Source organism: Colius striatus, chromosome 24 (genome assembly GCF_028858725.1).
Source record: "Colius striatus isolate bColStr4 chromosome 24, bColStr4.1.hap1, whole genome shotgun sequence".
Lineage (NCBI taxonomy): Eukaryota > Metazoa > Chordata > Aves > Coliiformes > Coliidae > Colius > Colius striatus.
Genome location: NC_084782.1, coordinates 5874882 through 5898002, shown reverse-complemented (window position 1 = coordinate 5898002; position 23121 = coordinate 5874882). Strand labels below are relative to the sequence as shown.

Genomic DNA, 23121 nt, shown 5'->3' with positions numbered 1-23121 from the left:
CAGGAGGTGAAAGTGGAACGGAGCCCTTCACCAGTGCCCTGAGAGCAGCAGGGCTCCCGAAGCGCCTGTGGTGGGGACGAGCCTGGCCCAGGCCACGGCCTCCGGGCCCTTGGACTCTGCCCCACTTCCCGCCGGCTCTCGCACGTGCTCTGGCTGCCAGGAAGGTCAGGGCCAGAGGGCTCTCCTGGGGCATCTCCTGGGGCATCTCCTGGGGCTGAGCTGCCATCGTCTGAAAAGTGGATTCATCACCTGGTGTGCAACTCACCAAGAATTACACACTCAGGAGAGACATTGCCTGTTTACCTCAGGTTTGTGCAATCCCAGGTGCTCGCTGGTGTCCCGTGAAGCGAGCCCACGCAACAGTGTTCCCACCCCGCTGCATTTACACACACACATTAGCGTGGTCTGTGTCCTAATGCATGTGGATTGTTATTCCAAGCGGTGGTTGGTTCGTGGCTCTCTGCCTGGCATGTAATGAGTACACAGCTCTGTTCACAGCCTCTGCCCTCTGCCTCTGGGTCTGGAGTACCCGCTGGGGAGGTGGTATGCGTTCGGGAGGCCGGCTGTGAGTCAGTGATCACCATCTCCCCTGCTGTAGTTACCTTTCCCCCAGTTAATGCAGATTTTTGCTGACTTCAGGCTAATTCAGCACCATTTGTACCTTCTGAGGAAGGAGGTTCCCTCCTGATGCGTCTCCAGCCCCATTTCAAGGACGCAGAGCAGTCAGGGTCACATCATGGAGCTGTTGACTCAGGGTCACCCCAAGCCCAGCAGCGTTCCTCCTCACCCCGGAGCCCACTGCCCAGGCTCGCTTGTCCTCGCTGAGAGATGAAGCACATCTCCACGGGAGCCGGGCTGGCAGGGGCAGCTCCGGGCGGGCAGGGCAGGGCAGGGCAGGGCGGCGGCGGCGGCTCCGCTCCGGCCGGGCCGCGGTCTCGAACCCGCGGCGCCTCGGTGCCGCGGCGGCGGCCGCGTGACGTCACGCCGCAAGATGTCGGCGCGCGCGCTGCTGTGCGTGGCCGCCGCGCTGGGGCCGGCGTTGGCCTGGGCGCGCTACCGCCCGGCCTGGGCCAGCCTGGACGCCAGGCCGCTGCCCGCCTGGTTCGACCGGGCCAAGGTCGGAGTGTTCGTGCACTGGGGGGTGTTCTCGGTCCCGGCCTGGGGCTCCGAGTGGTTCTGGTGGCACTGGCGGGGCGAGCGCCGGGCTGAGTACGAGCGCTTCGTGCGGGGCCGGTACCCGCCCGGCACCACCTACGCCGACTTCGCGCCCCGGTTCACGGCCCACGACTTCCAGCCCCGCGAGTGGGCTCGGCTCTTCCAGCGGGCTGGGGCCAGGTCAGCGCCGGGGGGATGGGGGTGGGTCTGAGGGTCCCTGAGGGGGTGAGTGTCACAGCCAGGGGTCCCTGAGAGGATAAGCGACAGGCCTGGAGCTCTCTGAGGCAATGGAGGAGCCATGTCTGGGGATCTGTGAGGGATGGAAAGGCCTGGAGAGGATGAGGGGCTCCTCAGGAGCATACAGAGGTCCCAGAGGGGTTGGAAGGGACAAATCTGAGGGTCCGGGAGCAGCTCGAGGGATCCCTGAGTGATCACGCTCAGGGTACTGAGGAGATGACGCCCTTACTGCTTCCTGTGTCTCCGTTGTCCATTCCTTTCCAGCATGAAAACCCATTAAAAACTTCTATTATTCTCGTTGTTGCTTCTAGATGAAAAGGGTGGTGACAGGAGGCTCCTCACAGCATGGCTGCAGTGCCTGGCTTTTGCAGGGACAGGGTTTGCCAGTGAGGGTGGGGAACATTTTAGGTAGTTCCTTTGTCATCATGGTGGAGTGTTTTTTGCCCTCAGATATGTGGTACTGACCACAAAGCATCACGAAGGCTTCACCAACTGGGGCTCACCCGTGTCCTGGAACTGGAACTCTCTGGATACGGGGCCTCACCAAGATCTGGTAGGAGAGCTGGGACAAGCCCTCAGGGAGAGGTATGGCCCTGCCAGGCTCTGCTGGTCCTTTCAGCTGTGTGCTTTGAGTTCTCGTGGCTGTTCTTGGCAAACAGCAGAAAATGATGAGTTTAATACGAAAAAAAGAGTAGTGCTTGCAGAGTCATGAAGTGTTCTGTGACATAATGATGGCAGTAACCTCACCTGCCACTGGCCTGACTGTCTCCTCTCTGTTTTCTGTCCTTCAGCAACATACGCTATGGACTGTACCACTCTCTGCTGGAGTGGTTTAATCCACTCTATCTAGCTGACAAAGAAAGTGGCTTCAAGACCCAGAACTTCGTTGTAAAGAAGACCATGCCAGAACTTTATGATCTTGTCCTAAGGTAAGAGCTGCAACCAGTTAGGAATTGAGAGCATTTCCTGGTGTCAGTACTGTAGAGAAGCAGGTGCAGAGAAGAGAGGTGACAAACGTTGATTTTTGCCAAGGCAAGTCTGTTTAATGATCAGTGATTGCTGTAATTAGGAAAGGGGTTCACATTTGCCCTGTGAACAGTCTGAGTGGTAGAGGGAGGTAGGGAGAAACTTTTCATACCAGAACAACTCCCTTTAATACTGCGTTTGTGCAGGAGAGCTTGGAGAGTGGAGCAAGGTGCTTAGTAGAGTAGAAGAGCAATTTCACTGTGGGTTTACATCCTTGCCTTCACTGACAGAAGTACAGGACTTGGACACACGTGGTTCCGAGGGATGTTGTCCCAGGTCAAGGGTGTGCCTCACTCTGCCTTTGAGGTGCCAACTTGTGGAGTTGTTTTTAGGAACTGCACCATCTCTTGAGCTGTGACAAATCCTTTGCTGCTGCAAGAACCTCACATAAAGCTCTGTCTGAAGCAGAAGGTGATAGCACAAACCTCCTGCTATGTTAGGCAGTGAGAAGAGGAAGTGAAGCTAGGCTCCAGATGCAAGGAACAGTGCTTCCGTTGTGGTGGGAGTAAATAGGCCGTTCTGAAGTAACACTCGTCTCTCTGTTAGGTATAAACCAGATTTGATTTGGTCAGATGGAGACTGGGAGGCTCCGGACTCGTACTGGAATTCCACCTCTTTCCTTGCCTGGCTTTATAACGATAGTCCTGTCAAGGTATTGCTTTCAGCTGTCCCTCATGGCCACTAGCATTTTGTGTGTATGGAAGGTCTGGCAGCAGTGAGACATGAGTGTGATCAAATCAGATTCTGAGAAATGCCAGTTGGGCTTTATTCTTTCACAAGAAGTGAGAAGCCTACACTGTGCTCCTGTGAGAAGACTCCAGTGTCCTTCACAGCACACATACAGGAGGCTCAGAGGCCAGGAACCTCCCGAGTGGAGAGAGAGAGGTTCGCCCTGAGAGGGATTCAGCCTTCCCTGGAGGATTCTCCCTCTCTTCCCTTTGGTTACACGGTGGGTTTTAGGTGCTCACCTCCTAACTTAGATGCCTTTGCTAGCTTAGGAGGGATGAATGCAAGCTGAAGAGCACAGAACATTGTCCCTACTGAGCTGAGCTTCTTCTTCCAGGACACAGTTGTTGTTAACGATCGTTGGTGTAACAACTGCTCTTGTCACCACGGAGGCTACTACAATTGTGCTGACAAATACAAGCCAGGGACCCTGCCAGCTCACAAGTGGGAGATGTGCTCCTCCATTGACAGGCGATCCTGGGGCTACCGGAGCAACATGAACCTCACGGAGCTGATGGATGAAGGAAGTATCATTGAGGTAAGCAATGGGAGATCAAAGGGAGGGCTGTGGGGGACGTACCGAGCTCTGGAGCTTTCCTTCATCCCCCTAGTTGCACAAAGGGTTGTGTGTTATGGTCAGGCCGGAGTGAAAGGGGCGGCTGGTGAGGACAAAGCTCTCCTCAGGTTTTATTTGTTGTCAGAAGTGAAGACAGTGCAGTTTGTTACCTCGTGTATCTGTCACAGGAGCTAGTGCAGACTGTGAGTTTTGGAGGCAACTACCTTCTCAACGTGGGACCTACAAAAGAAGGGGTGATTGTTCCCATCTTCCAAGAGAGACTCCTGGCCCTCGGGAGGTGGCTGGACACCAATGGGGAGGCAATTTACGAGTCAAAGCCATGGAGAGTACAGATGGAGAACAGCACAAACACGGTCTGGTAAGGACTCTGTGGCTCAGCACCATCTGGGCTGGGACTTCCAGAGCCAGCCTTTCTTCACTTGTTCTTAAATGTGCTACTCTCTGAAGTGTTGCCATCAGCTGCAGGTGTTGTTTAGGTGGTATCCTATAACTGGAGTGCTCAGTTAGTGCCCCAGGGTGTTATCTAAGGAATATTTTGCTTGAAAGAAGAGAACACAGACCAGGACTTCATCCAGCTTTCTTGTTTTGATAAAACCCAACCCTCCTGTCCATGCTGCTGTTTGAGTAGCTGCCCTGGCTGGTTTGAATTGCACAAATGCAGCTGATGCAAACACCTACAGCTCATGGGCATAACAACATTTGCTTTTAAGCTGTTATATAACAGTACTGCTGACTGTTACCCAACTGTCAGCTTTAAAGTGGCCAAGAAGGGCAGAGACATGAGACAGACATTGCTACAAAACTCAGATCTTTTTTTCCTCTCAAGTGTGTTCAGTGCTGGAGCACACAGCAATGGTGAGGGTGAGGCAGCACATCCACAGTGTCTGTCCAGCACATCCATGCTGTCTGTCCAGCACAGGCTGAGGCAAGGACACAGCAGCAATGACGTCTGCTTGTCGGAAGCACACACGGACTTTGTTTGGGTTTCATCAGGCAGTGCTGACTGGCCCAGCCTGGGTCCAAAGGGACAGGTTTTGGGATGAGGAGAAAGTAGGTGACCGGTGTGTAGCTGCAGTAGGCAGGGCTGTGCTCTGCTGCCATCTCGTCACCTTGCTGACCTCTTGCTCCCTTAGGTACACTTCCAAGGGACCGGTTGTTTATGCCATCTTTCTGATCTGGCCTCAGGACAGTGTTTTGAAGCTGTCCTCACCTGCTCCATCCCCAGACACACAAGTAAGGAGCCTGAAAAAAAGATGATGTGCTCTGAGAGCCCATCTTGGGCACATGGGCGCTGGGGAGGTCCAACCTGACTTCACTTGGGAACTAGGGGGAGTGTGGAAGTTGTGATCCTGTACTTCTCATTCTGGGGTGCTCTGGTCTCCCTCCAAACCTCAGGAGATGCTCCAGGCTGTGTCTCACTGTTAGTGCAGGACATTGGATGAGACTTGCTGGGACAGGCTCATGGTCTGCCACAGTATAGGCAGAGACACCTCTCCCCCAGAGTCTTTTGATCCTGTTGACGCAGGGAGATGAAGTAAATAACAAGCCTCACACAGAGAAGGGATCACTGGTATTGCATCTCAGATTCAAAGCAGGGACAGCGACCTGCTAATTGTAACTGTATTGTGAGTGACGCAAATGCCAGTGCCCTTTGCTCCACACAAACAGGGGTGAAGCCCCACAGCTGCACTCACATGTTTGGCCCCAGAATGCACCGTGTGTTAGCCTTTGTGCAGTGAGTGATGGGTGGCAGCGCTGTGCAGGGCTGCAGCCCTGGAGTGGGTGTGCTGAGGGAAGCGTGTGGCTGAGCATTGCCTGCCGTCCCCTGCAGGTGACCATGCTGGGCTTCGCAGGGACCCTGCCCTGGCAGCACTCCCCAGGGGAAGGACTGCTCATAACGCTGCCCTACATGCTGCCCTCTCCTCTCCCTCCTCAGTCTGGCTGGGCTGTCAGGCTCCAGGGTGTGAAGTGACGGCTGCAGGATGACAGCAGCAATGTCCCCCTGCCTTTTCAGTTGGCTCTAAGAGGACTGTTCATTGATTGATGAATAAACTGCTTTTCTCTGAAGAGAATCTCTCTTCTAATCCCTCTCGCCCATCTGTGTATCAGGGGACCTTGTTTGGCAGCAGAGGACTGACCTTTCTGCTCAGCAGTGGGAAGCTGGGATGTCCTTTGAAGTATTCTGGGATGTGACAGCTCCTGAGCCAAATGTCTACGCTTGCACAGGAAGGTTTTTGATGTAAAGCTGGGCTTCCTGGCAGGTGGTACTGCTTCGCTGCTGGGGTTGTGGGTGATGGTGTGGGCAGTTGAAAGGACCTGATTCGTGGTGTTGGGCCAGGCCACGTGGCACCTCGGCATCAGCGCGTGAGGCTGCCAAGAGGATGTGTGGCTGCTGAGGGGCAGATGGAGGTGTGAATGGTGAGAGGACTGGAGTGCCAGAGCAGCTCTCAGTGTGTGGCACAGCTGCCCCAGCAGTCCCCTGTCCCTCTTGAGTTGGGAAGCCCAGAACTGGACTCAGGACTCCAGACGAGTTCTCCCCAGGGCAGAGCAGAGGGGGAGCAGAACCTCCCTCAGCCTGCTGCCCACACTCTGCTTGGTGCCCTCAGGCTGCCTCTGTTCTTACACGAGTCTAACGGAGACGCCACCGCTCTGAACTGAACTCGTGCTGTTTCACTGAAATAAGCTTTCCTGCATTGAACTTGAACTTCCTTAGAAGGGTTGAACAACCTGTACTGAAGCAACAAGATTCATCACGTCACGTGCCAGTGTTGTGGAGGCCCCACGACACCGCATACAGGCTCTGTGCTGTTGCTCTGTGATGTGGCACCAGCAAAAGCTGCCAAAACACTTGGAGTTCAGCACAAGCTGAGCCCTGGGGCTGGGACGTAAGCAGAACCGATGTTGTAGGAGCTGTTACCCAATTGGCAAATACCGGCCCGTGCTGACGGCTCTGCCTGGAGGTCACGGCACTGACACACTCGCTGCCCGGAGCATCCGCCGCCTCCCGCGCTACGGACACGGGGCACAGAGGGACAGCACAGCTGCCGCCCTTTCGCCTCCTTGGCCCCTGGCACGGGGAGGGAGCCATCCAAAGCAAACACATGCTGTTTATTTAGTGGCACGAGCCGGTGGCAAAGCCATCCTATAAGTCTGCGGCCCGAGGAGCAGCTGCACAGTGCCGGTATCGAGCAGAAACGAGCCGGTGCCACAGGGCAACGAGCCGGTGCTGGGAGGAGAAGAGCCGCTGTTGGACGTCGGAAAGGAACGAGCCGGAGCCGGGCGGAAAGATGCCGCAGTATGACACCGCATCGCTGTCGCGGGACGGCTCACGGGGACAGGTACGGGGAGGGCGCTCACTCGTTTCCCCGGCGGCGGCTCGGGAGGGACGGCGGGGTCGGGAGGGACGGCGGGGTCGGGAGGGGCCGCGGGTCCGGGTCGGGGCCGCGCAGCCCCAGCCCCAGCCCCGAGCGCGGTGTCAGCTGCACGTGCAGAGCGGGCCGGTCATGTGACCGCTTGGCCACGCCCCGCGGTGGGGGCCGTGTGCAGCGGGGCGGGGCCGTGTGCAGCGGGGCGGGGCCGTGTGCAGCGGGGCGGGGCCGTGTGCAGCGGGGCGGGGCCGTGTGCAGGGGCGGGGCCGTGCGGGGCGGGGCCGTGTGCAGGGGGCGGGGCCGTGTGCAGCGGGGCGATGGCGGCGGCGCGGCGGCTCGGGCCTCGCTGGGCTGCGGCGCTGCGGACGGTGCGCGGGGCCGGGGCCGGGGCCGGGGCCGGGGCCGGGGCCGGGGCCGGGGCCGGGGCTCGCGGTGACGCTCACGTTCACGCTCTGTCTCCGTTCCCCAGGTCGGCGGCGCGGCGGCGGCGGCCGGAGCCCTCCCGAGGCGGGTGAAGGTGGTGGAGGTGGGGCCGCGCGACGGGCTGCAGAACGAGAAGGTGCGGACGGGCCCCCGGCCCCGGGCCGTGACGCGCCCTCGTGCCGCGCCGGCAGCGGGGGGGCTTTGATGAGCCTTTTGGGTGTTGACAGATGAGGTTTGGAGCGGGGAGAAGCACCTTGTGAGCGGCAGGGCCCCAGAACCCTGACTGGTGGGGTGAGCAGGGCCCTGCAGAGCTGCTCCAGCCCCAGCCCCGGCTCCAGCAGCTGCCCCTGGCTCAGGGGGCACAGGAACGTGTCCAGCTGGGGTTGGAAACCTCCCGAGAAGGAGCCTCCACACCCTCCCTGGGCAGCCTGGGCCAGGGCTCCCTCCCCTCAGCACCAAAGGAGTTTCTGCTCCCGTGCCAGTGTCACTGCCTGTGTCCCAGCCTGTGCCTGTTGCCCCTTGTCCTGACACTGTAACTTAAGGTCCTTTTTCTTCTCTTCTCAGACTATTGTCCCGACACCAGTGAAAATCAGCCTAATCAACATGCTGTCAGAGACAGGGCTCTCTGTGATAGAGGCCACCAGCTTTGTTTCCCCCAAGTGGGTTCCTCAGGTCGGTATGCAAAGGGATTTGCAATTGTACGATATAAAAGTGCCTAATGAGAGACAGGAATCCAGTGACCAGATTCAGCCTGCTCCAAAGTCCTGTGGTTGTAATGGGCCAAAAAACAGCAAATGCAAACAAAGGGGCTTGTGGTGTGCCAGGGCTTCCCCGGGAGAGCAAAGGAACAGCTCCAACACAGAGCTGGTGCTTGTGTGGGCGTTGCTGGGGGCTTGGCAGGGGCTGGTGTGTGCTCCTCCCTCCCTGGGGTGCAGCTCTGGGCTCTTCCCCCTGAGTTTCACAATTCCCTAAACATGAAGAAATTAAAAAAATATGCTGTATAATTGGCAAAGTGGATGTTGTCTCCCTTAAACACCTTCCCTTGTGTGCTCTGCAGATGGCTGACCACACTGAAGTCATGCAGGGGATCAATCAGTTGCCTGGTGTCAGCTACCCCGTGCTGACCCCGAACCTCAGGGGCTTCCAGGCCGCGGTGAGTGGCGGCAGCACGAGGGGCCTCGTGTGCAGGGGGGTTCAGCTTTGGGTCAGGCTGGGAAATGGTACTCTTCATTCTAGCAGGCAGCAGCCTCAGCCTGTAGGTCCCTTACAAGGGATTGTTTTGCTGGGGGAATACAAACCTCTTGTTTATAACAGACAATTCTCCGGTGCCTTTCAGTTGCACCCGATGCTTTGGGTCTTGTCCATGTGCCCCACGGCTCTCCTGGCCACATCCAGCACCTGTAGCTTGGCTGCTGCCTCTGTAGCTTTACACTTCTTTTGAAGACAAACTGGGATGTGTCTCCATGTTTTTGCTGTCGAATGAACCGAGGAGAGAAATGGGGAAAAAATGTCCTTTACAGAAGAAGCGTTGCTGTGGTTGTGGGTTTGTGTCCCCTGGAAGGGAAATCACCTCGCTGTAACTGAGGCTTTCTGTTGGCAGGTGGCAGCAGGGGCCAAAGAGGTGTCGATCTTTGGAGCAGCATCTGAGCTCTTCACCAAGAAGAACATCAACTGCTCCATAGAGGAGAGTCTGGAGAGGTTTGAGGAGGTGATGAGGGCGGCGAGAGCAGCCGACGTGCCCGTCCGGGGGTGAGGAGCTCTGCGGCTCGTGTGGGGCGATGGGGCTGCTCCAGGTTGTCTCTCTGCAGCCCCTCCAGCCCCTGCAGTGCTGGGGAGTGGGATTGCTGTTAAACTGTACCTGGTTTGGGGGAGTCTCTCGTAACTGGGTGGGTGCAGGGAGATGTGAGCTCAGTGCCCTGAGAAGCATTGACTTGGCACCACGGCCGCACTGACACACTCGGGTGCTGGCTGGTGCAGAGCCTGTACCACTCCTGCCAGTTTCCCTCTTCCAGATGGGTTCACTCTTCATGTAATTATTCTGTCTTCAGCTTTACCAAATGATCTGAAACAATCCTGTCCTCTTGGCAGCCATTGCTCATGGGAGTGTGCAGACCTGGCAGCCCTGTGTCCTCTTGGCAAGTGTTTCATGTCCATGGAAGAAGTTAATTGCTGAATAGTTAATTCTGACACTTTGTCCACTGGACTGACCTTTAGACAATGAAACTACTTCTGCCACTGTACAGAGCATACAAGAGGCAGCACAGGTCCTGCCTGCTTTGGTCAATGATCTGGCTTCAGCTCCCTAGCTAAAAGGACGTATTTTTTTTCCTTACAGATATGTTTCCTGTGTCCTTGGATGTCCCTATGAAGGGAAGATCTCTGCAGCTAAAGTTGCAGAGGTGAGTTCACCATAAATACAACCACAATTCCTGACAGGGAGGTCCAGGGAGGGGTGAGGACACAGGGGTTCTTCATCCCAGAGAGGAGGCTCGTGGTGCCCCAGGGCAGCACCCACCGAGCCCTGTGCACGGCGGAGGGCAGGGACACAGCTGCCTCTGCAGGGAGCATCTCTGCTTCTGGGCAGGTCTCCAAGCAGATGTACTCCATGGGCTGCTACGAGATCTCCCTGGGGGACACCATCGGCGTGGGGACCCCGGGCAGCATGAAGGAGATGCTGACCGCGGTGATGAAGGAGCTGCCGGCTGGGGCTCTTGCCGTGCACTGCCACGACACCTACGGGCAGGCTCTTGCCAACATCTTGGTCGCCCTTCAGGTGAGACCCTGGAAGTGCAGCGTCTTGCCCGGAGTTTCTTCCGTGCTGGGCTCTGAGCTGTGGGTTTGAGGAGCAGGACCACGGCTGGTCCCTCCAGAGCGCTTGGCTGAGGGTGCTGTTGTCTGCAGATGGGGGTGAGCGTGGTGGACGCGTCGGTCGCCGGCCTCGGGGGCTGCCCCTACGCTCGGGGGGCTGCGGGGAACGTGGCCACGGAGGATCTGGTGTACATGCTGCACGGCCTGGGCATCCACACGGTGAGCACCACAGCCAGTGCCCTGGCACCCCGGCACCACAGCCAGTGCCCCAGCACCACAGCCAGTGCCCTGGCACCCCGGCACCACAGCCAGTGCCCTGGCACCCCGGCACCACAGCCTGTGCCCCAGCACCACAGCCAGTGCCCTGGCACCCCGGCACCACAGCCTGTGCCCCAGCACCACAGCCAGTGCCCCAGCACCACAGCCAGTGCCCTGGCACCCCGGCACCACAGCCAGTGCCCCAGCACCACAGCCAGTGCCCCAGCACCACAGCCAGTGCCCTGGCACCCCGGCACCACAGCCTGTGCCCCAGCACCACAGCCAGTGCCCCAGCACCACAGCCAGTGCCCTGGCACCCCGGCACCACAGCCAGTGCCCCGGCACCACAGCCAGTGCCCCAGCCCTGCTCAGGCTGCAGCAGGGTGCGAGCTTTGGCCCTGGCCAGCAGGACAGTAGCGGGTACAGCTGGGAGGTCGCCACACAGCTCAGCCTGGCTCTGCCTGGGGCTTCTCTTGCCAGTCAGTCCCACCCCCACCACAGGAGCGTTCCCTGTTCTCCCTGATGCAGAGCTCTGTGGCTTAACCCTCACTCCCAGAGCCGCAGGAGTGAGCAGGAGCCACTCAGGGCCTTGTTACAGAGCCCTTCATCCCACCCAGCGGTGCCCCTTGTTACTGGGCAGCTCTGTGGAGGCAAAACTGGTACCAGAGCTTGATGAGTCTCTTCTCCCCGTGAAGGGTGTGGACCTGCAGAAGCTGATGGACACGGGCACGTTTATTTGCAACGCTCTCAACAGACAGACCAACTCCAAGGTGTCCCAGGCATCCTGCAGGCTGTGACACTGAGTCCAGTTTCTCCTGGATCAAGGACCCGGCGCTGGGCAGGTTTCCCCTCGGATCTCCTGTGCTCCTGCAGGGCTCAGCACTGCAGAGGAAATGCACAATCCACCAGAATCTATGAAGAAATGGAAAAGACCTGAGAACGCTGCGTTCAGCCTTGGAGCTGTTGGCCATTTCCTTGGAGAAGGGCACAGATGGGCTGAGGGAGAGGCACTGGCTGCAGCACTCTCCTTGTGAGCCCTCTGTCTTCAGCACCAGCTCAGAGCAGCATCTGGTGACTTCCACCTCCAGTGTTTTGCCATAAACTACCAGCAAAGGCTGAGCCACAGCTTTTCTAGGTAGGGCACTTCTCCAGGTCAGGCTGCACCCTTCTTCCCTTCTCTCTCTCCTCACTACTAATGTTATGACTGACAGGAGACTCCCCTTTGTTACTGGGGTGTCACAGGGCAGCCTGGGACCTTGTCTCTCAGCGGGGAGGGACGGTAACAAGGGGCTGTATCTGTTCTAAGATACTTTTAACTACCAAGAGTAATAAATGCATTATTTAATGTTATAAACTATTAGCAACTTAACCACTTAAAGCGTTTTTGCTCCTTTTCTGGTTCCAAGTGCCTCCTCCCCCAGGGCTGAGCGTGACGAGGCTGCAGCACCCTGGGGTGCAGCACCCTGGAGCCCAGGCGCTGAGCAACCTCCCTGTCCCGGGCCCAGGGCCGGCGCTGCGGGGAGGGGGCGCGGGGAACCTGGCTGTGGCTGGGGCTGGGGCTGGGGCTGGGGCTGGGGCTGGGGGTGCGGGGCCGCTGCGGGAGCGCCGGGCGCGCGCCGCCAGGGGGCGCTGCGGGGCCGCCCCGTCCCGCGCGTGCGCACGCGGCAGCCGCGGGGGGCCGGGCCGGCGCGTGGCAGCGCGGGGGCGGGAGCGCGCGCGGGCTCTTAAAGGGGCCGCGGCGGAGGCGGGGCGGGAGGTGACCGGAGCGGCGGGAGAGCGGCCGGTGAGCGAGCGGGGGGACGAGCTGCGGGGCCGTGCCGCGGCGGGGGGGCCCCACGCGCCGGCGCCTGCGGTCAGACCCTCCCCGGAGCCGCGTTCGGCCCCGCGGGAGCCCCCCGACCCCCGCACCCGCGGCCCCACGGGCACACGGCTGGCCCCGGCCCCGCGGGAGCCCCGGTGCGCAGCGCTGCTTTGGCTCCCGCGCCCGCCTTTGGCCTCCCCGGGCAGCCGCGGCCGCGCACGGGACGGGACGGGACGGGACGGGGGGTCGGTTGGGTTTCCAGCCCGAGACACAGCCCCGAGGTGGACTGAAGTCACCAGGGTGCAGTCAGAGTGCTGGGGATGGGAAGGGCCCTGCAGCGTGTGCCCCGTGTCCTGCTGCTGGGCACCATAGAAAGCAGCCACCCCATGCCCGACGCTCACCTTTAGTGTCGCCCCTGAGCTCGGGCTTCTCGTCTCCAGGCTGAACAGCCCCAGGTCCCGCAGCCTTTCCTCCTCGTCAGAGGGTTCCAGTCCCCTCAGCATCCTGGTAGCCTTAAACTTTCCCTGTGCTGCCTCCACCTCAGTTCATGTGGACTGTCCCTCCTGCAGTGCAGGAGCTGCCGCCGGGTTCCCAGCAGCTCCCTTGCAGGCTGTTGTGCAGGTCTACAGCAGCCCGGTGCTGCGTTGTAAAGGGGGAAAAACAGGAATGGGTGGAACAAGGCAGAGCTGGTGCCCCTGAGGAGACCACCCCAGTTAATACCTCTGGGTGACTCCCTGCCCTCGTGCTTAGGGGAATCAGCCTGAGGCGTTTGTGCTGTGGGACAGGGGTGACACCAGGATCCTGATGGGATTTTACAGGAAGAACGGGGTTTTTTCCTGGTGTGTGGTGCCAGATCCTGTGCAGGAGGTGTGAACCACGTCAGCAGGACGTGCTGCAGCCTGTGCTGGCAGTGCAGGGAGTGCCCAGAGGCACTGCTGACGTGACCAGCCCCGGGTCCTGCCCGTGCCCCGCTCCCGGGCCCGGCTGCACTCAGGGGCTTTTCCTCCCCAGGGGACGATGGCAGAGAAGATCCTGGTGACCGGCGGCGCCGGCTACATCGGCAGCCACTGCGTGCTGGAGCTGCTGGAGGCTGGCTACGTCCCCGTGGTCATAGACAACTTCCACAACACCATCCGAGGTACCGACGGCCGTCCCTTCCCTGCGGGGGCTCAGCCTCCCCCAGCCTGGGCTGGGACCCCCGGCTGCCCAGCACCTCACCTGCCCCCTCCCCAGGGCCAGACGCGCTCCCCGAGAGCCTGCGGCGCGTGCAGCAGCTGGTGCAGCAGCCCGTCCTCTTCCGGGAGATGGACATCACGGACGGGGCAGCGCTGCACGAGCTCTTCACCCAGGTGGGAGCTGCAGCGGCCCAGGGCGCCCCGAGAGGGGTTTGTGCCGGGGGTGGGAGCGGGAGGGAGACGTGGACGGAGCAGGGATGGCAGCGCTGAGGAAGCTCAGATGTTCCTTGGGGCCAGAGAGGCCACACAAACGGCCTGAACGGACTCCTGGGGAGACTCCTGACGGGCTTCTGCCCAGAGTCCCACCTCCTCTCGCCCTCCGCAGCACCGCTTCTCAGCCGTGATGCACTTTGCGGGGCTGAAGGCCGTGGGGGAGTCTGTGCAGAAGCCCCTGGACTACTACAGGGTGAACCTCACCGGGACCATCCAGCTGCTGGAGGTGTGAGCAGAGCGGGAGGCGCTGGGTGGCCGTGGGCAGCGGGTGGCGGGGCCCTGCTCTGGGGTCCCGTGGGGGCTGCAGACCCCGTCCTCGGGCTGTCCCCGTGCCCGTGGGTGGGAGCTGCTGCGGGGAGGGCTGAGCTGTCCCTGCTCCCAGACCATGAAAGCCCACGGCGTGAAGAACATCGTGTTCAGCAGCTCTGCCACCGTCTATGGAGACCCCAAGTACCTGCCCCTGGATGAGAACCACCCGGCTGGAGGCTGCACCAACCCCTACGGCAAGTCCAAGTACTTCATCGAGGAGATGATTCGGGATCTCTGCAAAGCAGAGAGGGTGAGGAGCTGCCCCCGGGCACAGGGCTGGGACCTGAGGGGCTCCCCCCGCTGTGCTGGGGTGAGCAGGCAGCCCCCTGTGTGTCCCCAGGACTGGAACGCTGTTCTGCTGCGCTACTTCAACCCCATCGGTGCCCACGAGTCGGGGATGATCGGGGAGGACCCTCAGGGCGTCCCGAACAACCTCATGCCCTACGTGGCACAGGTACAGCCCCCTGCAGCCCGCTGGGGTCACGCTGCCCGCGTGGGGCGGAGGCTGACGGGGCCCCTGGGGTCTGTCCCTGGGCGCAGGTGGCGGTGGGACGCCGCGAGTTCCTGAGTGTGTTCGGGAACGACTACAAGACAGACGATGGAACGGGTGCGTTGGACGGGGGAGCACAGACACCCCGAGGCAGCTGCCTGAGCTCCCCAGCCCTGGGCACGAGCCCTCTGAGCTCACTGTGTCCCCACAGGTGTCAGGGATTACATCCACATCGTGGATTTGGCCAAGGGCCATGTCGCTGCTCTGAAGAAGCTCAAGGAGAACTGTGGCTGCAAGGTAACAGCGAGGGCTGGGGCTGTGGGGCTGGGCTGGGCTCTCTCACCCCAGCAGACATCAAGAGGGGCCTGGCCTGGTTCTTGGGAAAGCAGCTCACCCACATCCCTTATCCTCCTCTCAGATCTACAACCTGGGCACAGGCACCGGCTACTCCGTGCTGCAGATGGTCCAGGCCATGGAGAAAGCCTCGGGGCGGGAGGTAACACGGGGCCAGGCTGCCGCAGCCGCTGGGGCGAGTCACGGAGGGGTGTGAGGCGGGAGCCCTGTGCCCACGGAGCTGCTCTCCTGCAGATCAGGTACAAGGTGGTGGCCCGGCGGGCCGGGGACGTGGCTGCCTGCTACGCGGACCCGGCGCTGGCCGAGCGGGAGCTGGGCTGGAAGGCAACCCGGGGCCTGGACCAGATGTGTAAGAGCAGCCCCTGCCCGCTGCGTGCCCCCGGCGCCCCCTCCTCTCCCCTCCTCTCCCCCTCACCGCCGCTCTCCCCGTTGCAGGTGAGGATCTGTGGCGGTGGCAGCTGAAGAACCCCTCGGGCTTCAGCAAAAACTGAGCCCTCCTGGCTGCCCCCCCCAGGCTGTGAGCACCCCAGGGGCAGTGCTGGCGGGCAGGAGCACCCTCCTCATCCCCTCAGGTCCTTTGCATCTCAGAGAGCAGAACCACAAGGAAGAACAGAGCCAGGGCTGTGGCACCCAGGGCAGGGAAGCGCCCAGGGGCAGGCACAGGGGCAGGAGCAGGTCCTGGAGCTGCTCTGGGGCCCTCCCTGAGCCCTGGGATGGGAGCACAAGCGCTGAGGAAACGGGGCCAGGGAGCAGGGGAGGCTCCGTGGTCTCAGGGGAGGTCGGGGACCCCCTACCTGGGGCACAGAGGGGGCTGCTGAGCACCTACCTCACGGCCTCTGGCCCCAGGAGCCCCCTCTCCCCCAGAGACCAGCACAGCCCCGGGGTGAAGGCCTGGATGGCTGCCAAGGGCTTTCCCCACCTCCCCACAACCCTTTTCCCCTCTCCAACATGATTTTGGGGACTAAATCTCTCCCCCCTGCTCCTGCCCGTGTGGTGCCCCCCAGAGCCCCTGCCTGCCAGCACTGGGGTCGGCTCCCACAGGGCCAGAGGCTGTGCCAGGCCGTGGCTGTGGGGCTGCTGCCCCAGCTCTGCCCTGGCAGCTCGGGCAGCGGAGCCACAGCTGCATCGGTAACTTCATGTGAACTGAGCTTGTGAGCTCTGTCTGAAATAAACTTTCCTCCCTTCTCACTGGCAGCTTCTGTGCTGCTGCCCCACAGCACCACGGCCAAGGAGGTGAGGTGAGCTCAGCTCAGGGGGAGGTTTACCATTTATTTAACCTCATATCTGACTCTGGAACACACACACACAAACCCCCAAACACTGACAAGGAAGACAAAAAGAGAAGAGAAACAAAACCTCAACCCAAAGAAGAGCTGTACTGAGGAATGGAGAGAAGCTGCTCTCCCTCCCGGGGCCGGGCAGGGAGGGAGCAGGAATGCTCTGCAAAGGGCCCCCACCCCCCAACACGGGCCCAGGTCACAGTCTGAGAGGTCGGTGTGTCTGTCCAGCAGCCCCAGGGGGGGGGATGTGTGTGTCCCCCAGCAGCCCCTCTCACCCCCTCCCGCCCCCACCGAGGGGAGGACACAGCAGCTTTAAACCCGACAGAAGGAGAAGCAGCAGGACCGAGCCCCCCGGAGCCAGCAGCAGGTTTTGCTGGTTTCACACTTCCTAAAGATGGGGGTGGGAGAAAAAGCCCCCAAGCCAGAGCAAGCCCAGGCTGTGTGAGACACCCCGGCCCCGCAGGGCGGGTTATTGCTTTGCACAGCCCTGGCCGGGACGGCAGAGCTGCTGCAGCCACCCCGGCCCCGCTGCTGCCCACGGGGCACCCAGAGCCAGGGCGGGAGCCACAGCCCTGCACGGGCTTCTTGATCCAAGACACGTCCCGCCCCAGCCGAGGGTCCCGGCCGTGCTGAGGGCTCAGCCCCGGGAGGAGGGGAGGGGAAGGGCAGCGCTGCCCCGCGGCCCCGGGGAGAGGCGGCCGGAGCCCCCCCGCACAGGGGACATTCAGGGCCCAGCCAGCCCCATAGAGACAGCGACGGGGGGCTGCAGCCTCCAGCCGTCCCGGGCAGGGCCTGAGGGAAACTGATTGTAGCTGGAGAGGCCGAGAGCCGCCGGCCCCGCGGGAGCAGGGTGCTGGGAGCAGAGCTGCCCCTGCCCCTGCCGCTGCCTCCCCTGGGCCCGGGGCCGCTCCTCCCCGTGCCCCAGCCAGCCCCGGCCAGAGGGGAGGACGAGTAGCAGCAAGAGACGCGTCAAGGACGGGGCTGGCAGCGCCGTGGGGCTGCAGAGCCGGGCCCTGGGCGGGCTGAAGGATTGTGAAAGCAACAAGAGGATGAGGAGAGAAGGAGGCGATTACCCCGAGGGCAGCGGCCGCGGGAGTGTGCGTGTGCGACAGGGCAGGGCAGGGGCTGGGCTGGGCTGGGGCTGGGCACAGCCTCTGCCCCGGCCCCTGCAGCGGCTGCAGGAGAGTCCCGGGCTCCTGAGCTCTCGCTGAAACCCGCGAGTGGCCGGAGCGGGGCCGAGGGCAGAGGCGGAGCAGGGGCTGCTCCGGCCCCGGGGGGTCTGGAGGGAGCCCCAGCCCTGCCCTGTGCCCGTGCCCAGCCACAGCCCCCCCCTAATACTGTTACAAAAAATCCCAAAGCCAACACAAAGCCTCCCCCCGGCCGTGCCAGACCCACCCCTGCGAGCCCGAGGGCACGGTGACCCCCACAGCAACCGTTCGGAGCAGGAGGAGAGAAAAGGCCACTCGAAGACTCGCCTTAGAGAGCTCCGAGCTCGGCTCCGGGAGCAGCCGCGGCGGGAGGAGCCGGGGGGAGGCACGGCCGGGGGCGGGGGGTGCCATGGCTTCCGTGTGCAGCGATGGGTCACAGGGCAGCGAGGGGCCGGGCCCTCGGCCTCCTGCCCTGCGACAGTCTCGATTGCCTCCGCTCAGATCCGCGGCAGCAGCTTCTCGATGAACTCCTTCACTGCCATCATCTCCTGCGGAGAGCACCCAGCCCGTCACCCCTCCGGGGCTGAGCCCCAGCACAGGGGCTGAGCCCCAGCACAGCCCCCAGCCCGTCTGTGCCCCCATGCACTGACCTGAGGACAGGAGCTGTGCATCACCCCGGGGTAGGTTTTGAACTGGACCTTGCTGGGGGTGACGACAGACCTCAGCTTCTCGGCCGTGAGGGCCCCGAAGCGCAGGGGGATCATGGGGTCCATCTCCCCGTGGCACTGCAGGATGGCGATGTCCTTGTTCACGCCGTTACTCGCCGCCTGCAGCCAGGGACAGGGCGTTGGGGGTGCCCAGCAGAGGGGATCCCCGGCAGGGACCCCGGCAGGGTCACGGGCGGCTCCTCGGGGGCTGCGGAGCGTGGCGGGAGCCGCGCCTGGGCCGTGGGGGCTCCCAGGGAGAGGATCAGCCCCCTGCAGCCCCCTCCAGATGGGACAGTGCCCAGCCCCAAGCCCCCGAGCCGGCGGGTACCTGCGGGAAGGCCTTGTGCAGCGGGAGCCAGCAGCTGAGCGCCACGATGCCGGCCAGCGGGTGCTGGCAAGTGAGGGCCGTGTACAGCGACAACGCACCGCCCTGCGGGCAGGAACCCCGTCAGCCCAGGGCTCACACTCACCTTCTGCCCAGCCTTGGCTGGGGAGGAGGGAACCCGAACCCCCGGCACAGCTCACCTGTGAGAACCCCCCCAGGATGATGCGGTTGGGAGGGATCCCGTTCTTCACCTCGTGCTCGATGATTGCTTTGACTGGAGAGAGAGAAGTGGGTCAGCAGAAGGGGGAGGGAGCTGAAGAGCGGCACCTGTGGGCTGGGGGTGCACATGAAACCCCCAGCAGAGCACAGAGAGGGAGGTGCCAGAGGCCTCATGGACTTCAGCCAGGGAGAAGGTGGGCTGGGATCACAGGAGAGCAGAAAGGAAGGAGAAGTGGAAGGAAGGACATTTGCTCCTGTCCCAGAGAGGGAGAGGCATCCAGGAGCTCAGCACTTCCCCTCCTCCCCAAAGCCTCTTACTGTTTTCTGCAGCTTTCTTGATTCCAGCTTCATCCTCAGGTGCGTCTGGAGTCAACCCCATCAGGTCAAACCTGGGAGAAGCAGCAGGGTCAGTACCCAGGGTGTGGGGAGGCAGGAGCTGGCTGTGCTCCGCCCTTCCCTTCACTCCCCCGGGGCTCTGTGGTCCCCTCATCCCCCTCACTCCCCAAAATACATCCCCAACAGGGTCCCATTCCCCCCACCACCCAGAGCACTGACCAGGAGGGCATAACCATCTTCATGTTGAGGGTCACCGGGATCCGGGGCCTGCGGGAAACAGTTTGCGGGTGTTTCAGGTCCGGCACAGGGGACCCAGGGGCCAGGGGCCCAGGGCAGCAGCCAGCACGGTGCCCAGCCAGGGCCTGGGGGCCTCTCAGGGTAACAGGGACTCACTTACGCGTGAGGGCAAATGTACTTCACGTAGGGGAGGCGGATGGAGGAGAGCGCGTCGGCCCAGCTGTGCCTGCGGAGAGAGCAGCGAGTGCCAGCTCCTGCCGCGCTCTGGGGACGCTGCCCAAGGGGGGCGGCCTTCCCCGAACGACCAGCCTTCCCCAAGGCTGCTGCCCCTGCCCTGGAGTCATTTTACTGACCCTGCCCACCCCAGCATGAACCCCAACAGGGATGAGCACAGGGGTGCTGGGGAGGGGCTGAGGGGAGCCAGGAGCCCTCTCTGACACTCCCTGGCAGGAGGCTGCAGGGAGCTGGGGTTTGGTTTAGACTGAGGCAGATCTGTCTTCCTGAGAGGGGTGTCAGCCCCTGTGCCAGGCTGCCCAGGGAGCTGGGGGAGTGCCCAGCCCGGGAGCTGCTGCAAAGCCACAGGAGACGGGGCTGCCGAGATCATCAGCGCTGAGGCTGCAGGCGCCGGGCAGCGAGTCCCGTGTGGGAGCTGCCTCAGGGCCAGCAGCAGCCACAGCCCCACGGCCCAGCCACAGCCCCACGGCCCAGCCACAGCCCCACAGCCCAGCCACAGCCCCACAGCCCAGCCACAGCCAGCCCCAGCAATACTCACCCCGTGTCTCCAAGGCCATGTAAAAAAATGACCTGTTAAATGAAGCAGAAAAACAAAAGAATGAGCTGTTGTGACAGGCAGAGCCCTGGAGGGGCCGGGCTGGGGGGGTGAACGGGGCAGAAATCGGCCCGGTGCTAATGACACGTCTCTGCAGCTGCCAGCGAGGGAGGGGTGCACAGGGCAGGTCCTCACACCTCAGAGGCTGCTGCCAGGGGCAGCCCCATGGCCACCAGCCCAGCATTGGGGGCTGAGCCCATCAGGGGCCAGAGCAGCCCCTAAGCCACAGGCAGCAGAAGGCTCCTGCAGAGCCCCAGCCCAGGACAGAAGCCTTTCTGTGGGGGATTTGCTTTTAAATGAGAGCCATCTCCTGCTGGGTTCCCTGCAGCCAGACACAAGCAGCCCAGTCCCTTCTCCCCAGCGAGATGAGACCTGGCTGGTTCTGCACTCTCTGATGCACCAGGATGTACATCTGAGGAGCTGGGGCTCAGCCCAGGGCTCCCCTGACCCCCGAGGAAGCAGCCCCCTGCCTCGCTCCAGGGGGAGGAGCAGGTGAGGCAGCGGGGTCTGGCCCTTACCGCGGCAGTCTCCCGCTCTGCCCCCGAGACAGTCACTGCATCAGCGAGGAGGGGGACAGACATGTTGTTACCACACATACACCGAGAGGGACTCAGACACTGGCACCTGCAGGACAGAGGGACGAAGGTAAGGCAGGAAAACAAACCCCTCTGCCCCCCTGGCAACTACTTGTGCCAGAGGGACCAGCTGTCAGGGGAAAATTACAGAGTACACGGAGGCTTTGATGTCTGAAGCCCTGGGACAGCTCCTCTCCATCCCCAGCCTGGAGACGTGGCTCAGGCAGGAAGCAGCACCGGGCGCGTGGGGCGTTGGGAGGGGTGAAATCAGCTCTTCCTGTTACACCTCAGAGCCACAGTGACTCCTGTGACTGTACAACCTCAGCGTCATCCCACAGCCACAGCCTGACCCACATCTGCTGCAGCCCTGGCGAAATGGAGCCGCTCAGGGACCAACCAGAGCATCCAGGCACTGACCAGTGCCAGGCTGCCCACCCAGCAGAGCTCACAGCCCCCGACAGAGCTCACAGCCCCCGACAGAGCTCACAGCCCCCGACAGAGCTCACAGCCCCCGACAGAGCTCACAGCCCCCTGGCAGAGCTCACAGTCCCCTGGCAGAGCTCACAGTCCCCGACAGAGCTCACAGCTCCCAGTAGAGTTCACAGCCCCCAGCAGAGCTCACACCCCTCTGGCAGAGCTCACACCCCTCTGGCAGCGCCTTCAGCTCTGAGAGCCGCTGGTATCTGCTCCTGCTCTGACACAAACCTCCACAGTTATCCCCTGTGATGGGCCCTAACGCCCCTTCCTGGCCAGAGCCCCTTTAGCACACTGCCATTCCCTGCCAGCAGCGACAGCAGCCCCCAGCATCTGCTCCAGCCTTCACATCTCACAGCCAGCACCATCCTCGGAGGGGTTCAGACAGCACGAGACCACCTGGGAACACCCAAACTTCCCCCGAAACTCCCAGTGCCCTGGCAGAGCCTTACCCAGAGAAACAGCCACCTCCTCTGCCAGCCTGGACTGAGACCTGCCCGACTCGTTTCACCAACTGTTCGTCAGCTGCTTCCCCGACGCAAATAACAACACGGGGAACAACGAGCTGCTCGGCTCTGACGAAGCGCTCAGACACACGGCCCACGTGCTCGTGTGTACTCTGGGGTCAAAACAAGCAGCGAGGATAAACAGCACCTGCCAAGAGCCCTGGCGAGGACAGCCAGAAATAAAAGCATCTTCCACGACAGATGGAGATGCCAAAACGTGCACCCTGTGCCGACAGACTCGCGTCCCTGCCTGGCTCTCGGAGGCTTCGGGGAAATGAGGGGTTTCGGGGCTCTGGGCTGCCCGAGGCACCCACGAGCCGCCCCTCAGACACTGGAAGTGTCTCTCGAGTGTTTCTGCCCCACTCCGGGCACCTCCTGGCAGGGTCACGGCTGCTGCCACAGGAACGGCTGGAGCAGAGGCAGCCCCGAGGCCAAAACGCAACACGGGAGGATAAAGCCCCCAGAGCAGATGAGCGTCCGCACGATGCGCCCGCAGACACGGGCAGAGGCCGGACCCGCGTCCAGCCGGGGCTGCTCCGACAGCGCGGCCGCCGCAGCCCGCCCCCGCCCCCGCCCCGCGGCCTGCAGCCGGGACCCCGCCGGTAACCGCGGGGTACGAGACCCCGCAACGGCAGCGGGGCGGCCGGGGAAACGCCGGCGGGCAGCGGCTACGCGGGCAGGCCGCGGGGCGGGCCCGGGCGGCCCCTCACGCACCGCGCGGCCCCGCAGCCTGCCGCGGGAACCGGGGCTTCGGACGGGTTTCCTAAGGCTGGGCGTGCGGTGGGCCCGCGCCGACCCCCGGGAGGCCCCAGCAGGCCGCGGGCTGCGTGCAGCGCCCGGGACGTTACCGGCGGCGGGGCCTGGGAGCGGAACCACGGCTGCGGCGGGGCCGGCCCGCGGCTGCACCCGCCGGCGCGGCCCCGACCCGCCGCCACAGCCCCGGCAGCGGCCCCTCAGCCCGGGCGACACCGACCCGCCGCCACAGCCCCGGCAGCGGCCCCTCAGCCCGGCCGGGCCCGACCCGCCGCCACAGGCCCTGAGCAGCGGCCCCTCAGCCCAGGCGACACCGACCCGCCGCCACAGCCCCGGCAGCGGCCCCTCAGCCCGGCCGACACCGACCCGCCGCCACAGGCCCTGAGCAGCGGCCCCTCAGCCCAGGCGACACCGACCCGCCGCCACAGCCCCGGCAGCGGCCCCTCAGCCCCCCCCAGCCCCCGCCGCGTGGCCGGTCCCGGCCCCCCCCGCCGGCCGCCGTGGTACGTCCCGCCCCGCACCTCTCCCGCGGGCCCGGCGCGCGCTCTCCTCCCGGCTCCCCCGACGCGCTCCCACCGGAACTTCCGCCCGCCGCAGCGGGAACGGGGCAGCGCGCCGGAAGTGACGCCACTCCCGTCCCTCAGAGCGGCGGCGGCCATCTTGGCGGCGGGACGGCGCCGGGCGCTGCGGGGTGAAGCGGCCGAGGCCCCGCGCCCGGCCCCGCCCCGCGCCCCCCTCAGAGCCGGCCCCGC

At 62.8% G+C, this 23121-nt stretch overlaps 4 protein-coding genes across 6 annotated transcripts; 3 read left to right on the top strand and 1 right to left on the bottom strand.

Moving 5' to 3' along the window:
- The first annotated feature begins 991 nt into the window (after positions 1–991).
- Positions 992–5778, top strand: FUCA1 (alpha-L-fucosidase 1). The gene is made up of 8 exons (XM_010195611.2): positions 992–1335; positions 1843–1977; positions 2184–2321; positions 2965–3070; positions 3482–3682; positions 3889–4079; positions 4855–4954; positions 5553–5778. Exons 1-8 carry the CDS (start codon positions 992–994, stop codon positions 5691–5693), a joined length of 1356 nt encoding a protein of 451 aa, XP_010193913.2. The 3' UTR covers positions 5694–5778.
- Positions 5779–7008: 1230 nt separating this feature from the next.
- On the top strand, positions 7009–11956 carry HMGCL (3-hydroxy-3-methylglutaryl-CoA lyase). 2 transcript variants are annotated; one of them, XM_062014390.1, is made up of 9 exons: positions 7009–7059; positions 7559–7648; positions 8077–8184; positions 8570–8665; positions 9113–9261; positions 9848–9911; positions 10097–10285; positions 10414–10539; positions 11274–11956. In XM_062014390.1, the coding sequence occupies exons 1-9, from the start codon at positions 7009–7011 to the stop codon at positions 11373–11375; spliced, it is 975 nt and encodes a 324-aa protein (XP_061870374.1). In that variant the 3' UTR covers positions 11376–11956. The 2 variants fall into 2 exon arrangements, with proteins under 2 accessions (XP_061870374.1, XP_061870375.1); XM_062014391.1 differs by lacking the exon at positions 7009–7059 and adding an exon at positions 7410–7457.
- Positions 11957–12329: 373 nt separating this feature from the next.
- GALE (UDP-galactose-4-epimerase) lies at positions 12330–16200 on the top strand. 2 transcript variants are annotated; one of them, XM_062014636.1, is made up of 11 exons: positions 12330–12361; positions 13391–13517; positions 13613–13728; positions 13940–14053; positions 14210–14386; positions 14477–14590; positions 14677–14743; positions 14838–14923; positions 15045–15122; positions 15215–15329; positions 15416–16200. In XM_062014636.1, exons 2-11 carry the CDS (start codon positions 13397–13399, stop codon positions 15469–15471), a joined length of 1044 nt encoding a protein of 347 aa, XP_061870620.1. In that variant the 5' UTR covers positions 12330–12361; positions 13391–13396; the 3' UTR covers positions 15472–16200. The 2 variants fall into 2 exon arrangements, with proteins under 2 accessions (XP_061870620.1, XP_061870617.1); XM_062014633.1 differs by having other exon boundaries at positions 12331–12361; positions 13328–13517.
- A 137-nt stretch (positions 16201–16337) lies between these two features.
- Positions 16338–22980, bottom strand: LYPLA2 (lysophospholipase 2). The gene is made up of 10 exons (XM_062014637.1): positions 22891–22980; positions 20580–20685; positions 20005–20036; positions 19393–19458; positions 19215–19262; positions 18978–19048; positions 18641–18714; positions 18444–18545; positions 18059–18235; positions 16338–17956 (listed from the first exon to the last, which is right to left on the bottom strand). Exons 2-10 carry the CDS (start codon positions 20655–20657, stop codon positions 17906–17908), a joined length of 699 nt encoding a protein of 232 aa, XP_061870621.1. The 5' UTR covers positions 20658–20685; positions 22891–22980; the 3' UTR covers positions 16338–17905.
- Positions 22981–23121: the final 141 nt, after the last annotated feature.

What these genes read in the sequence shown, in the direction of transcription:
- HMGCL (XM_062014390.1), top strand. Translation starts at nt 7,009, where the DNA reads ATGCCGCAGTATGACACCGCATCGCTGTCGCGGGACGGCTCACGGGGA. An exon ending in CTGCAGCTAAAGTTGCAGAG is followed by an intron (nt 9,912 to 10,096) that starts GTGAGTTCACCA and finishes GCTTCTGGGCAG; the next exon opens with GTCTCCAAGCAGATGTACTC. An exon ending in ACATCTTGGTCGCCCTTCAG is followed by an intron (nt 10,286 to 10,413) that starts GTGAGACCCTGG and finishes TGTTGTCTGCAG; the next exon opens with ATGGGGGTGAGCGTGGTGGA.
- LYPLA2 (XM_062014637.1), bottom strand. Translation starts at nt 20,657, where the DNA reads ATGTGTGGTAACAACATGTCTGTCCCCCTCCTCGCTGATGCAGTGACT. An exon ending in CAAGAAAGCTGCAGAAAACA is followed by an intron (nt 18,715 to 18,977) that starts GTAAGAGGCTTT and finishes CTCTCTCTCCAG; the next exon opens with TCAAAGCAATCATCGAGCAC. An exon ending in TGCACAAGGCCTTCCCGCAG is followed by an intron (nt 18,236 to 18,443) that starts GTACCCGCCGGC and finishes CCCTGGCTGCAG; the next exon opens with GCGGCGAGTAACGGCGTGAA.
- GALE (XM_062014636.1), top strand. Translation starts at nt 13,397, where the DNA reads ATGGCAGAGAAGATCCTGGTGACCGGCGGCGCCGGCTACATCGGCAGC. An exon ending in TCATGCCCTACGTGGCACAG is followed by an intron (nt 14,591 to 14,676) that starts GTACAGCCCCCT and finishes CCCTGGGCGCAG; the next exon opens with GTGGCGGTGGGACGCCGCGA. An exon ending in AGGAGAACTGTGGCTGCAAG is followed by an intron (nt 14,924 to 15,044) that starts GTAACAGCGAGG and finishes TCCTCCTCTCAG; the next exon opens with ATCTACAACCTGGGCACAGG.
- FUCA1 (XM_010195611.2), top strand. Translation starts at nt 992, where the DNA reads ATGTCGGCGCGCGCGCTGCTGTGCGTGGCCGCCGCGCTGGGGCCGGCG. An exon ending in CTTTATGATCTTGTCCTAAG is followed by an intron (nt 2,322 to 2,964) that starts GTAAGAGCTGCA and finishes TCTCTCTGTTAG; the next exon opens with GTATAAACCAGATTTGATTT. An exon ending in ATGAAGGAAGTATCATTGAG is followed by an intron (nt 3,683 to 3,888) that starts GTAAGCAATGGG and finishes TATCTGTCACAG; the next exon opens with GAGCTAGTGCAGACTGTGAG.